Source organism: Pleurodeles waltl, chromosome 5 (assembly GCF_031143425.1).
Source record: "Pleurodeles waltl isolate 20211129_DDA chromosome 5, aPleWal1.hap1.20221129, whole genome shotgun sequence".
NCBI classification, from domain to species: domain Eukaryota; kingdom Metazoa; phylum Chordata; class Amphibia; order Caudata; family Salamandridae; genus Pleurodeles; species Pleurodeles waltl.
The window spans coordinates 471,619,144-471,634,650 of record NC_090444.1 but is presented as its reverse complement, the minus strand read 5'-3'; the positions used below and the strand labels follow the sequence as shown (position 1 = coordinate 471,634,650).

General features: G+C 43.1%; 1 protein-coding gene across 1 annotated transcript in view; it reads left to right on the top strand.

The window, feature by feature from the left end:
• AKAP12 (A-kinase anchoring protein 12) overlaps positions 1–15,507 on the top strand; it is a 415,088-nt gene that overhangs the window by 324,968 nt on the left and 74,613 nt on the right. The window contains exon 2 of the mRNA XM_069234286.1: positions 5,878–5,992. Within this exon, the coding sequence (XP_069090387.1) occupies positions 5,878–5,992 (115 nt within the window). The remainder of the gene's footprint in view (positions 1–5,877; positions 5,993–15,507) is intronic.

Sequence of the window (15,507 nt, the reverse complement as noted above, 5' to 3'; positions counted from 1 at the left end):
CAGACTGCAGAGCTCAACACCCCCATAGCGCGTCCATACACCCAGGCCTGAACCTCACTTTAGCATGATGTTACATTTTGGCGTAGGCTTGTAGCTAATTCGAAGTTAGGAAACCCTTATCAATATGCTAAAAAAACATATGAGCGCTTGGACCTGCTTTTAACGCTCCCTGTGCCTATTGATTCCTTTTTGTTACTCCTATGCAGTTCCAGTTCGCGCATTTACTCATCAGTGGATAGGCGGAGACGAGCGCAAAGAACGCAAGTTCCCAAGTATATGCTTTCCACGCCACAGTGATGTTCACGTTCATACGCGACTCCCGTCCGTCTTTTCTCCCATAGATTCGCATATAATATAACTTGTTTCTCTGTTTCTCGACCTTTGCAAAGCCGAACATTATGCATTTATGTGTTTAATTTTTAATTTTCTTATGTAGCCTTGGCACCGCTTTGGAGCGCTCATTTCTTTGTATTAAAAAAAAAAAACACTTCGTAGGATGACATGATGGGGTGCTAAAACTTAATTTTTTCGGGAATGTCGTTACATCTTTTTTTCTTTTAATTTGCATTTATGGCTGACTTGTGACGTGGACCCTGAAATTAACTGCTGTGCAGCACTACTGCAGACAGAGGAGCCGTAGGGGAGCTCACCCCCGACCAGAAGGCCGTTAAAGAGTGCTTTTGAGAGGGGGAGGGATGCATTTCGTTAACTCCCGATTCCACCCCCCCAACCAACAATAGGATCTGTTCCATTTGCTAGCTGGTGCCAGCCTGCTGTGAGCAAGGGAAATGGCGCACATCAGAACTCAATTTACTGAATTAGCACCGACCACACAATCCACATCTGGGGTAAATGTGTGTCTGAGCTCTGAGAGCGGAGTGGATTAATCTCGACGACACCTGATGGCAGTCTGCCACCTCAGGACGTGTTACGTGTTGTGTAAAGTGCCTTGGGAGAAGTGGACGGTTAAAGGAATACACACAAAGTGGTGAGCTACATAACTGTATGGGACACCCTTCCTGCGGAGTCTGTCACTAAAAGGTTGTCGTAACTCAGGTGTGAGCGTGAGCTCTGTTTTTCTTTTTACCTTTTTGCCTTCTAGTACTTGTAGTTTTAGTTTCCCCACTGCATGTAGGACTAAAAACACAAAAATGCGAATAAATATACAGGACTGATTTAGCTAGTGACTCCGATACTTGGGGCCACAGGTGACTTAAAAGTACCGGTGGCCGAAGGAACTGTTATTATGTTCGACCTAGGGAACAGGGTGCAGATACGAGGTACCTGGGTACAAAAACACAGAAAATTGCAGGACCTGGTCCTACCTACCCTTCACTCATGCCCTGATCTAGGTAGGAGATGTGGTTTGTGGTTATCCTGTTGACTGTGTTGGAACAGTTATGCTTACTTAGAGGTGCAGGGGACAGCCTGCCTTCGCAAACCTTTCAAGTTCCAAGGCCGATGCGTGAAGCGCGCAGGGCCTTGGGGAACCTGAAAGCGCTACCTTAATTACCAACTCAATAGAATGAACTGTGGCACTTTGACTTGTTTTGCAAAATATCACTTTTTATCTCGCTCTCTAAAGCTCACTCCTGCTCATTCTCTTGATGTTTTTTTTGTTCTCTGTCTTTTATATTCCCTCTCTGGTTCGTCCAGTTAAAGTATTCCTTTGCATTCTGGTCTCGTAGTCCCGCATTTAGAATGAGAACAAACAACTACAAGTATCTGAATTAAAACAGAAATGATAGTATTAAGTATTAGATGAGATACCGTCGTCGAGTATGTGACAGCTTGACGGCTCTACTACTCCATGAGAGGGCTGTATTGATTTTAATTCAGTGACTGAATGTAAGATCTGTAGAACCTGATAGGGGAGGTTCACTTGATGCATCCCTTATAGCTTCAATAAGACTTATTTGAAACCGAAATGCATGGAATGATGGATTATAGCTTTGTTTTTATATCCTCGTTTCTCATTTTTGGTGTGTTGTTTGATAACTAATGCTGTTTTTTTATATTTTTTGTGTGTGATTTTAACCTCATGTATTAGACAAACACTTGTTGAAAGCTAATAAAGTCTAAATTCATCATATATCTATTATAGTGATATTTTGAAGTCCGATTTGTGAACGGAAAACCGAGTCATCTTTCAAAGGTATAGACCTACAGAATATGCCATGGTAATACATTTAACTTTGCCAGATAACATCCATTACATTGTTTCAAGCCATTGTAGGTGCCCCACCCCATGTCTATCTCCTCTCATCCACTTCATTGCTCTCTAGTCCTCACCTAACATCTCATGCCCCTCGTTAGCCTCATATGCAGACCATTAATTATGTCCAGCTAGTCAGACGTCTCAGGTTTGGTACCCATTATGCACTACCCGCTCTGCCAGTCAGCATGGTGTGAGTGTTTTGTAGAAGCTCATTCTGTTCACAAGGTTTCTCTTCATTCCTTCTCCCGGTGCTTGGAGGCAGCTTCTCAGCTACATTCAGCACTTTGCTAGGAACCAACACAAAATAGTGTAGGGTGAAAAAGTGGTTTGCTGTCACCAGGACAGCCCTTTTACTGTCATGGGGCCAGCTTATTGAAGGGACAACCCCATCTCTGTAAGATCTGCAGCAAGGTTGGCTTGGTGGCAACACGTCACTAGGGCACCCTTTTCCCATCTTGCAGCTACATTAATGAATGAACCAAGGCTCTGATGTGCTCCTCGGTTCACAGGTGTCAGATGCATATCTGGGGTTGTTTAACCCCTTTAAAAAGTTCGATTTTGTATTTCTATAATGTGGTAACTAAAAGAAGTGTTGGTGCATTGTGCAAGGAAGAATTTCTCCCCGCTTTGGATTCAGAAACCACAAACGCACAGGTGAGACACTATCACTATTCTCACCTATAAAGGTGGACTAGATCTTTGTCCTTGGCAAAGAGTGTAGTAGTCAGAATCATTCAATCACAAATCAATGACATTATACCATAAACATTCTAGACACCATCAACAATTTAACACAAAATCAGACTCCAAACTGAATAAAGTTTCAAAACTTTATTACAATCCCAAAATCAATGTCACATATATGGTGCACAAAACTAAGTTCTAAACATACATGAAGACCCTAGGCTGACTGAAACGTCTAAAAAGATTCAACCTACTAAACATCAACACTGTTAAACACTCCAAAAGAATAACATAGATTAGTAACAACACATTATGCACATTACCATTTGATTACAAAACAGATGATGGTGACTTTAGTAAGTCATCAAAATACAGGTTTAACTTTCAGGTTTCAGGGCTTGGCCATCCCTATCACTAACACAAATTTAGACTTGCATGTGTGGGAATGGACTAAGACACGCGGGCAAAAACAAAAATAAAAGAAAGACAAATAATTTGGAAAACATCTAGCTAGGGCAACTCTCTATAAAAATACACTGATGTAATTATCTAACTGAAAAGGAACATCTAGTTATACCTATCCTCATGGGACAGCAGATAGCAATGTTTCAGCAGGCAGGACGGTCACTGTCTTCCGGCGTCAGTTGTCAGCAGCATCAGGACATTGCCGAACACGGGCTGCACATAGGAAAGACAAGTAGTTCAGAATTATTAGTACTGAACAGCATTACAGAATAGGGTAATTAAGACTAAGATGAGAAAACTCATCTGAAGACTTCGGAAACAGCGGGTGACAGCAAACTTAAACTAGAATAGACAGACTCTGACAAGGTTCTGAACAGCTTTGAGGCAAGAGCAGACCAACTCCAAGTTTCAAAGTCTCTCACTAATTAAAATATGCACAATCCATTAATTGGTTCTTCAAGTAGGCTCATTTCAGGCTTCCAATTTAGTGTCCAATGGCTGTTGATGGCACCATCAAATTTGCAACTATTCTGGATTTTCTCAGCAAAAGTGCATTGTCAATTCAATGATTTCACACAGTTCCTACAAAATATTACATTATCTAACTTCTTGCAACATCGAGTTCCTCTCTCACAGCACACTAAATGAACTAATAACATTTTCATGAGAATCATAAGTTTCCTGTCTTGTTCGACAGCTATAACAAATAATGCAACATTGTTATTAACAAACGTGTTCTGCGCCTTCCATACAATAGGACATTCAACATCACATTGACAGCCTAGAAAAAGAATTCAGGTCAGAGGGAACAGAATAAAGAAGTGATTTTCCATTCCTGCTGCAAAATGAATCTCTCAGGCCTAGTCGAGCTAGGAAAACCTTGACACAAATTAATACATTAATTATCCTATTGCACACCTTACAATTCAATTTGAATACGCAAAGCAAATATTTAATTGCAACCATTATTTGTAATTTGTTAGAATAATTTTAAACATGCATTTATTTTTCTGCACGCATGTAACACTCATTAATACAATTCCTTTTAATTCAATATAAGTACAAATATTTCATATTCATGTAATACTTTCATTCTTCATCTGCATCTTAATAAGAACACTCTTAATGTTAAATCATTTCAGTACTTCATGAATGCAAAATCTTTCATGTTGAAACATGATGCATAATACAAATTGTGGCCACATGGTCCACCATAATTCAAACATGCATACTTTACAACTCGGGTTATTTTCTCTGTTAGTCTTTTAAACGTTAGTCACCATATGCTAACTTCTATGTCACTAATAAATTAATAAAATAGGATATCTCTCAGAAGTAGTACTAAAGCAGGCAGTACAAATGCTTGAAGCAGCAGCAACCACAGTCTTTCTTTTTTTTTTAAAGGGATAAAGAAACTCCTTTCTAGGGAGGAAGAACGGGTCAGCTGGCTGGTGTGTCTGTGATCCTGGGACTTCCTTCTTCCCGCTAAACAGACTCTCAGGGCAAGGCATACTAACGTGAAAATGTGTGCAAACTCTTTTCTTTTTTCTTTTTGTTTGCAGATACACATGCATTAATAACCTCCATGGTGTGCAAAAATATGCCCCCTTATTTGCATAAGACCACATTCCTGTCCAAAAAGAGGAGAACCTTACCAATGTAAATGTGCTAACTTTGTGCCCATGCAATGCGTACACACTGAAGGTGATATCCAAGCAGCTAACGCCTTGATTATGATTGTAACACACAATTTTCAAGGGGGCACCGAAACAGGCTCTCCTGGTCTAATTGTATTAATACTGCTGCATTACAAGTAATTGAGATTAGGTGCCTTAGTCCATGGGGTTGAAGAGGACGACCACCAAGACTTCAACCCCACAATCCTTGACTGTTGGATGAAAAAGGCATTTTAGAAAAGTGGTGTTCCGGTGATATTGTGCCACTCTGTGGGGATGTACTACTGCAGGTTAGTAGTTTGGATATGTATACAGTACACGCATTGGGACCTAGCTTCTGCAAATAATCAAGAGCCACTGTACAACCTGGGAATGTTAATGTGACAGGGAAAATTGATTTCTTAGAACTTTCTGCAACTAGTTTTGTTTTCTATGTTAAATATAAATTTATAACATTCAGTACATGTGGTTCAACTGTGGTAGATGATTTTCAGGTGTAAGTCCAATTGGCCCACATCCCTGTGCAGTATATCCAGCAACCACTCCTTGTGATTTCTTGCTAATGAGTAAAGTGCAATTGGCATTTCAAGAGCTAAAATTCAAAATCAATATTGAGTACAAAAACTATTGTTATGCTGACGTTCATCCCAGTAGAGATAAGGAGTGACAATTCAAAAAAATGTTTTCAAGCTTACAAACCAGACTGTTCTTCTATACCTCAAATCATGACACTAATGTCGCCTTATACACAATGTATTTTGGAGATGCTCTGTGGAAGTAGTTGACGTTCAGGGTACCACATACTCAATTATACTGTGTTTTTTTTCTGCACAGCTTTTACACAAAAACTGCCAGATATCTGCTGTCAATGGCACAGGTGAAGACCAGGCGAAGCTCAGCTTCCAGGGAGAGGACATAAACGGAGACGAAGCAAAAGCAGGCACAGATGGTAAGCTAAATGTTTGGTTCAGCATATTAGAGGGACAATTTAACTGCTTGACCCCAGGATGTAAATTTAAAATGTCCCTTCCCTAGTTACAACTGACAGGGCCCGGGGAACATCTAAATACAGTTCTGTCATACTTCAATAGTTTGGAACTGTAAAGAGTTAGGATTGTCAACATTTTTAAACCAACAGATAGCCTAATGATACATCACTGGAAATGATGTGTTTCTTGGTCCCATGATGACATCAGAGGAGGTCACATGACTTTAGACATAAAACAAAACTTCCTGGCGTGAAGGAGGAAGACAACTGTGAGGTCAAATGAGCAAAAAGGCTGACCAGCTTCTCTATGGGTTTTTGTGCCTGGGGCTCTGCCCTACAATCCCCATTGCCTGTCCAGCTTCATTTTTGCTCCCTGAAAGGGTATTGCACAGGCAGCTGCTGCCTGAGAGAACAGCCACTGGAAGTAGGAGTGTTGGGGGTGCTGAAGCACCCTAAAATAACGATGTTGGAGTTCAGAAGGTGAACGAGCAATCAAGATGCCTTCAAGGTTTTTTTTTATCTTGTTGCATTTGCTCTGTGTTTAAAGACAGAAGTCAAATGTCAGACTCTCATTTCTGACACATTGTTACTTATTCTTTTAACACAGAGACTGGTGTTTACTTCTCTTTCTCTGACTTCAAAGTGAGAGGATTTTGTAAAGTGAACAATGTGACAATCTTTCTGGTTTGAAAAGAAAGTTTGTAGGATGCATTTTTTTCCCTCACATACAACAACATTTAAAGACCTGTAAATAAACTGCACACATATTTCAAAATATATCAGGAGTTAGAACACAAATGTAGCATATTAATAGGATCAAGGCACCTTGCTTGATTATGTGTAAATTATAATTATTTGCTGAAAAACACTAATTCTACACGTTGTGCACAATTTAGTTTTATCAACAAAGCTACATGTCTGTGCAAATATAGTGATCATTTCAGTTGGAAATATGCAGTCTGTAAATGACAGTGCACTACTGCTTCATGCTTTAGTAACATAATTGTGACATTGTGCACCAAAATGCACCCCTGCTGGCATACCATACCCTTATCACTCTCCTTCTGAATGGGTGTAGCTCATTTGCTACCCTTGGTTTTCCCTCTGGCACTTGAATTTTCACAATACCTAGCACTTAAGTAATGTAACCCTGATGGCAGCACCCCGGCTCTGAAAATTGTTCCAGCACCAAAGCCTGGAAGTGCGACCGTTGTGTTGACACCACCCAAGAACGCTCCTGCGCCCCCCTGTTTCCTTCCTGGAGCTTCTGGTTTTCTCTTCTTTTACAGGTTCAATCAACCCCAAAATAAGCCAGATGGCTCCAGTAATTCAGTAGGGTTGCACAGTGGTTGAAAAAACACAACCTACCACTTATGCCACTATAGTGGACCAGTATTTACTGATAGAATTGCCTTCACTTTAGTCAGTGGGTAGTACAAGTACCAAAACGGAAAGAATAAAACGAGTACTGGATAATTTACTCCAATCTGGCTTGGAACCACATGTGCTCACTGTTGATGCTTTCACCACAGTATCCCGAAGGGCATTGCCAGTTAAAAAAAAAAAAATATATATTTTTTTTAGGCCTTTTTGCGATGATACACCTGTGAAGAAAACCTCCAGTTAGTGTCACTGGCAGACACTTACAAAATGGAACCGTGTTTGAGCTTACGGAGGCGCCGGGGCAGGAATGGTCGATCCTTCATCTTTGCTCTCTCCACCTGTTTTCTGGGAACCTCTGTCCTGTCTTCACTCTTCTCCTGTGAGAGACCAATGCACATTTACATTGACAACAGCGCTGTTAAAGTTAATTATTTAAAATTCAAAAATGAAACAGTGCATTAAAAAACTAAAAGGAGCGTAAAAGTATCAAACGGCTACAAATGCCACTTCTATAATAGCAACCCATACAAGAGATAGATACATTACTTACCATGCGTACTAAGTGTCTATATGGTTAATAGGCCAGTTAGGGTCCTGGAAAGAACTTTAAACAGTGTATTTATTCCTTATATAAGACAGGTCTGTTGTATTACATGTCACGGAAGACGTTACTTTGTAAAGAATAAAAATGCAAAGTGTCAAATTTATAGAGTTTTGTTGTGATTCACTTAAACACAATTTAATTTCCCATTTGCAGAGCGTGGCTTTGTATCACGTGGCTTAATTCATCCCCGTCGCTTCTCCTTGACAAATGTCATATGCTATATTTCGTCACAGCCTTTGCTTCAGTGACAGACAACCCCGTTATCAAGGCTGTCAGGTGAAGTAAGAACAACCCAATCTTTGGCAGCATGGACATCAAAGGATGTTCTAATGATCCCCCAGTTTGTTTTTACACCATCATTTAGAATAAGGAACATTGCATCATAAATAATATCAGTACTTATTGCGACGTCTTCCAACTCAAAAATATGTTATCCTATTAGTCATCAGCAGCTTAAATTCCATCACATGACATAAAGAGACCCCTTATAGAGACAGGAGACCCCCGACGAAATCCCCACTGATCACGCCCCCATTTGCCCCATTCACGCCCCCATCTGCCCCATTCACGCCAGTGTTACACAATCCAGAATTGAACTCGGGCATGTAACATAGGCAATATGCCACGTGGAAGCAGGGTGACTGCATAAATCCTACGGGATCTACTTACGGGCGATCAATTAAATCATTTACCCAGTGAAAGCCTGTTCAGTGTAACCGAGGGAGAAAGACTCCACTATTGCCAGCTAAGACACTAGGCCTTGCACCTGGTAAATAGGCATGCGAGTATCAGGGACTTGATCCCTGAAAGGAGGAGCTATTCCCTACCTACGATTCCAGTAAGGTGCTGATCTCATCCATGCATCGGAGACAGAAAACCTTTCAGAAGAAACATACTTGGCCCTACAAGAAGAAATAGGAAAAGGGGTTGGCATAACAAAAGGAATGGGTTAGAATTTGGAGCAATATAACGAAACTGGTGCGTAGCATACAAGGCAGGTGAGACATCAAATAAAATAATGTATCTTCAGTACCTTTCCTCATGATGGGTATATTTCCCAACATGAATAGCCAATGCAGGAGAGTTTGTGTGAAGAAGCGAACAGAATGCAAAATTTCCTAGCTATCGTGAAGGAAAGTTTCAATTCTATTAAGGACATGGAGGCGAGGATTATGCATATCTTTCTTCACTCTTTATTCAACAGCAAGTTCAAAGTTAAACAAAAGAAACAAAAAACGGCTATGAGTTCCACAAGACTGCGACCATGGTAACCATCGTCCAATGAGGATCCACTCTTGCCGGCAGTATAAATATCCTCGAGCCTGTCAATCTTCCTCGACTTCCCTGCAAAAGGAATTATAGATGTCTCAAGTGGCCGTTGCCTCAGATCCTATGGGTAGATATGAGAGATTAAAGTAGATGGAATAACTATGCTAAACATCAAGCAAAACCAAAATAGCCTGTATGGTCTATGAGATCTTAGATATTGCAAAGAAAATACAAGGCAAGAGAAAAGTACAACCAATGCAGAATTAATTTAACCCTTAAAACCTTTAAGGAAAACATACGGTTATGCATATATGTAAAATATATATATATACCACCTCAGTACGAGGAGACGTAAAAGTTCGGGTGGGAAAAACACGTGTCCAGTGTTGGGTGGGATAATCCTCGCCTCCGTGTCCTTAATAGAATTGAAACTTTCCTTCACGATAGCTAGGAAATTTCGCATTCTATGTCAGGACTGGAGGCGAGGATTATGCAAGTTCAAAGCTTACTTACCACCAGAGATGCTGCATCATGTATCGGTTTAAAATAAAACTTTTTAAAAGTAGATTCGGAAGACCAATCTGCTGCATTCATAATGTCTTCCAGCCTGCCACCAACTTGGATGGCTTTCGAGGCCGTGGCAACCCGAGCAGAGTGAGCACCGGACACTTGTACATTGATACCTGCTTCAGATAAAATCCATCTAACCCACCTGGCAATGGAGGGGGATGAGACTGCCTTAAAAGGTTTCTTCAATGAAATTAGTAGTTGATTCTCACCCGGAGGTCTAAGTTCCGTTGTTACGTCCTCGTAGGCTTTGAGGCAGCGTAATACACATAACTTAGGAGCGCTAGGGAAAGTGGGGTAAGATACTGACCTTGTATTATTCTTAGTTCTTCTAGAAATCGTAAAAGTTACTCCTTCTGGAGAAAAATCTCTAGCCGAGATATCCAAGGCTCGAACAACCGATACCCTTTTACATGAAATGAGGCATAAAAGAATGGCCAGTTTTGCTGACAACTCTTTCCTTGACAGGTATTGATTGTCCTGCCACGAGGATAATAAATTAAGAACTAGGTTGATGTCCCAGAGTTCCGTATACCTAGGTTGCGGAAGTCTGGAAAGTCTAATACCTTTAAGAAGTTTACATATCCAAGGATGTTCTCCGATCGGGTGGATTGTCAAGAGGAGGATGACCCGCTGAGATGGCTGATCTAAAAGAGTTTATCGTACAGTAAGCAAAACCTGACTCCGCTAATTCTGCAAGAAAATTCATGATGTCAGTAACACGGGCCCCCATGGGATCGAAATGTTTGTCCATACACCAGCGAGACCATCTATTCCATGCGTACCTATACCGCTTACCTGTCCCAGGTGCCCAGGCCTGTGCAATGAACTTCTTAGCTTCCTGTGAAAGTTGGCGATCCTGCCAGCGAGACCTGAAATCTTCCATGCCACCAGAGATAAGTGGCCTTGGAGAACCAGGGGATGGAATACACCTGCTGGATCTCGGAGAATCGAGGGAAAGACCGGAAGGCGGATTGGAGACTCGCATGAGAGTTCCAGTAGAGTCGGAAACCACGCCTGGGATCTCCACAGTGGGGTTATCAGAACCACTGTCGCTCTCTGGCAGCGAACTTGAGCCGAAACCCTCGGGATAAGAAGGAAGGGGGGAAATGCATATCCTAGATGCGGTTCCCAATTCTGGAGAAATGCATCTACTGCTGATGCTCCCGGATCCGGGTGCCAGCTGAAATACAGAGGTAAGTGGGCATTCCATCTGGATGCAAACAGATCCACTGAGCAAGGACCCCATCGAGCCATTATTGACTGAAAAATCGAATGGTCTAGTTGCCAATTGCTGGAGTCTGTTAGGAAGCAGGAACTCCAGTCTGCTACGACGTTCTGAGCCCCCGGGAGATACTCCGCCGTGACGGAAATCTGATGTTGAAGGCAAAAATGCAAAAAATCCTTCTCTAGTTCCGCTAGAGCTTTCAAACGTGTCCCCCCCCAGACGGTTTATGTATTGAACCACAGAGACATTGTCCATGCGTAGGAGAACAACACATGAAATTCTGTCCTGCGTTAGGGACTTGATTGTAAATGAGCCCGCAAGAAGTTCCAGGCAATTGATGTGCATATCGAGTTCCTGAGGGGTCCAGCGCCCCCCGAATGAGATGTTCCCGCAACACGCTCCCCATCCATGGCGACTGGCATACGACTCTATCACCAGGTCTGGGGAGGCTCCGAAGATGGCTCTGCCATTCCATGCCTCCATGTGGTCTAGCCATCAATGTAACTCTGCCTTTGCCTCCAGAGAGAGGGAGATTAATTCGGAGTATGTCACCCCGCGTCAAAGGTGATAGGCCTTGAGATGCTGAAGGGCCCTGTAGTGGAGGGGACCCGGAAAAATGGCCTGAATCGATGAGGAAAGCAGACCCACTACTCTGGCCAACTGACGCAACAAAATCCTGTCGCGTCTTAGGACCTTCTTTAATTCTTTCTTGATCTTGGAGATCTTCGGAATCGGGAGACTGAGGGATGCTGACCAGGAGTCTATAAGGAAACCTAGAAAAGTCATGGTTTGGGAAGAGAGAAGATATGACTTCTGTTGGTTGATCACAAAACCTAGTTCCTGCAGAAGCACAATAGTTGTGTTCGTATTGGAGATAAGTTGAGATCTGGATTGATCCATAAGAAGGATGTCGTCCAGATAAATGATAAGACGAATCCCTTGCGACCGAAGAACCTCCACTACAGGTTTGAGGAGTTTGGTAAAGCACCATGGTGCCGATGACAGACTGAATGGGAGAGAGGTGAACTCGAACACCTGATTCTTCCACAGAAATTGTAGAAACCTGCGGTGAGGAGGAAAAATTGGGACTGTGAGATAAGCATCCTTGAGGTCCAGGCGGACCATCCAGTCCTCCTTCAGTAGGAGATCCCGGAGCAAGTGAATGCCCTCCATTTTGAAATGCCTGTATGTTACCCATTCGTTGAAAGACCGAAGATTGATGACCGGGCGAAAACCTTTGTCCTTCTTTTCTACAAGCCTCTGGGATGCAAGGACGTGACGCATATGGCTTCTTTTTGGAGGAGATCCTGAACCTCTGTATCTATAAGATTGGAATCTGTTGTTGAAAAAACTAAAGGAGTGGGCAGAGAGTCCTGGATTAGGGTTCCCCAAAATTCTATTTGAAAACCGGAGACTGTCTGCAGCACCCAAGCATCGGCGGTGATACGTCTCCAAGCGTCCTTGAAGAAGTGTAATCTCCCTCCAAATTTTTGAGGGGAAAAGGGGTAAGCCTTACCAGAGGGTCCTCCTGGGGCATTACTTGCCCCCCGGGCGAGTCTATTCGCTCTGCCTTTTCCTCTGCCTCTGTTGGGGAAGAATGTTCCCTGGCGACCGTCACGCCACCCGTTGTTTCTGTAGGAACCAGGGCCTTGTTGGAATTGGCGGCCGGAAGAGCGACCCCTGCCTCGTCCGGCCCCTCCAAAAACCTTATTCGGGAAGATCTTTTTAATAGACGTCTGCGCCTTATCTAGCGCCGAAAAGGTGGCCACAAATTTGCCCAATTCCTTCACAAAGGGGTCACCAAATAAGTTGCCTTGGGCAATAGCCCCTGCCTCCGAGTTGGAAAGATTCCCCCAACCTAGGGTCAATCTTTATAAGCAAAGATCTGCGCCTTTCAGCCGAAAGGGCACAGTTTGCGTTGCCCAGGTGACATACAGCTCTCTGGGCCCACTCCGCTACAACGTCAGTTGGAAGGGATGTGTTTGACGGCTTCGCACATTCTGCCAGTTGAATTATTTGTGTAAGGGGACCTAACACATCCAGGAGTTTTTCCTGGCACGTCCTCCAGGATCGATCTATACCCTTCCTAGGGTCCTTCATGTATTTGGAAAAGAAGGTACACAACTTCGGATCGATATCCGGCGTGGCTGCCACCTTGTCCATTAATGTTGAACGCTGGCATTCTGCTTTTAATCGGGAGCGCACCTCCTTATCAAGAGGTTGTCGAATCTTTGAGGCCACGTACTCAGCCACCTTGTGGTCTGGCGTCCACTCCGAAGAACGAGGATGATAAATTCCCTCTGGTTCGAACATGTCTGATTCAGAATCTCCTGAATCTAAAGGTTCTGGTAAAGAAGCTCCAGGACGCCAAGGGCGACCGGTCTCATCGTCCTCCAAAGAGGAGGAGTCCCCATTCGAGTTTTAGGAGACCCAGCATCAAGGTCCCATTTGTGGTGAAGCTTTTCACCCTTTATGCCGGGTAGTGAACCCTCCCGTGAGGGTATGCGCTTTTGCGTGCGAGCACTCTTACTGAAGGCGCCAGACAGAAGCAAGACATCTTCAAGGTGCCCCGCGTCCCGCTTGCGCGATTTCTTGGGGGCTGAAGAGGATCTACCTTCCGTCCCCGTCGCACCAAACATGCCCGTCCCTATGTAAACTTGTTCCGTGAGTTGCGCCACGCTATCTCTAAGAGGAGCGAGGGCTTGAGATATAGCCTGAGAAAACAGCACATCCATTCCTGGGGAAAGGGAACTGTGAGAGGGGCCCTCACCTGGGGACATATTGGCGATAGACTCGTTGTCCTGAGTGGACTGCATCCTGTGACTCATAGGAACGTGACAGAAAAACACCCAAAAAATCTATAAAGGGTAAGAAACCCCTACCCACTTCTGCCAAACAGCCAAATAGCCGTAAATTGAGTAAATAAAAGTCCTCCCAAATGGGGTCAATAACAACTGTAATGCGGTGTCTGTGGGATAGGGAGATAGCCGAAGCTCAATTTTTTTTCCTCAGAACTGAGGAATTCACGTGCCGAGCGCCGAGGCGTCTTTAGCGCTCAACACGTGAGTGAAAAAATGTAAAGCGCGCGCCCTCTAGAGGGCCCGACGCGTCTCCTGAGGAAAAAAATGCACTCGGGCAGAAGCCTGCTGTGCAGAGGAGATGCGTCGGAAGAAACACTCGGTACAGAAATAAACAACAAAGTTGAACGTGCGCAAGGCAGCAAACACGTTAAAGATAAAGTGCGTAGTACAATTAACGCTCAGAGGCAGAAAGACACTTATCTTGTCCTGAGCAGTGAAGAAAGAGGAAGATTGACAGGCTCGAGGATATTTATACTGCCGGCAAGAGTGGATCCTCATTGGACGATGGTTACCATGGTCGCAGTCTCGTGGAACTCGTAGCTGTTTTTTGTTTCTTTTGTTTAACTTTGAACTTGCTGTTGAATAAAGAGTGAAGAAAGATATGCATAATCCTCTCCTCCGGTCCTGACATAGAATTGCATGTGATGGTCCTGTCCAAGGAATAAGGGGCCAGATGTATCAAAGCTTTTTGCATTCGCAAACAGTGTGAATGCCCGTTTGCCAATGCAAAAAGCCATTTCAGAATGTATCAAAGGCATTCTGAATGCAATTTTAAGGAATCGCTATATAGCGATTCCTTTAAATTGCGACCCTGTGTAGAGAGTCGCAAATTGCGACTCTGTAAATAAGAAATCACAAATAAGGAATCCTTATTTGCGATTTCTAAAGCACATGTAACAAGCAATTCCTTAATGCGAATTGGGCATTAAGGAATCGCTATTTACCACCAAGTGGAACTTGGTGGTAACCATGTGCAACTTTTGGCATGTGTGCACCTTACATGTTGTAAAAAAATATTTTGGGGTGCAGCAGAGGTGGACTAAGGCCCCCAGCACCCTGGACTTTGCATTTCCAAAAATTGCAAATTCTAGTTAGGAATTCGCAATTTTGGAAATGCAAAAAAATAGCAAATATGGGCCCATAGGTGCGAATGGGGGCCAGTATCGCAATTTGCGATTCGGTAATAGCATTTGCGATTTTCAAGAAATCGCTATTACCGAATTGCAAATGTGATACATTGCATTTTGCGAATCAGAAATAGCGATTTCTTAAAAATAGCTATTTCAGTTTCGCAAAAGGCCTTTTTCATACATCTGGCCCAAGGTCTTTTGGAAAGAAATTTTAAGCCACATCAAGAAGTTTCCTGAGCTTCTGATACTACAGGAACCCATAAGATTTATTTTGGGAATAGGGTTCCGTATTGGGTGCAGTTGTTTAGAGGGGCCTGGACGAAGATCTTGCACATGATCCTGGCAGCCCAACAAGCTGGCAGCTCAGTGGAAAAAACACAAAGATACTTGACGGTGCTGCAGTATGGTTGTGTAGGTTGTGGACAAGGATGAAC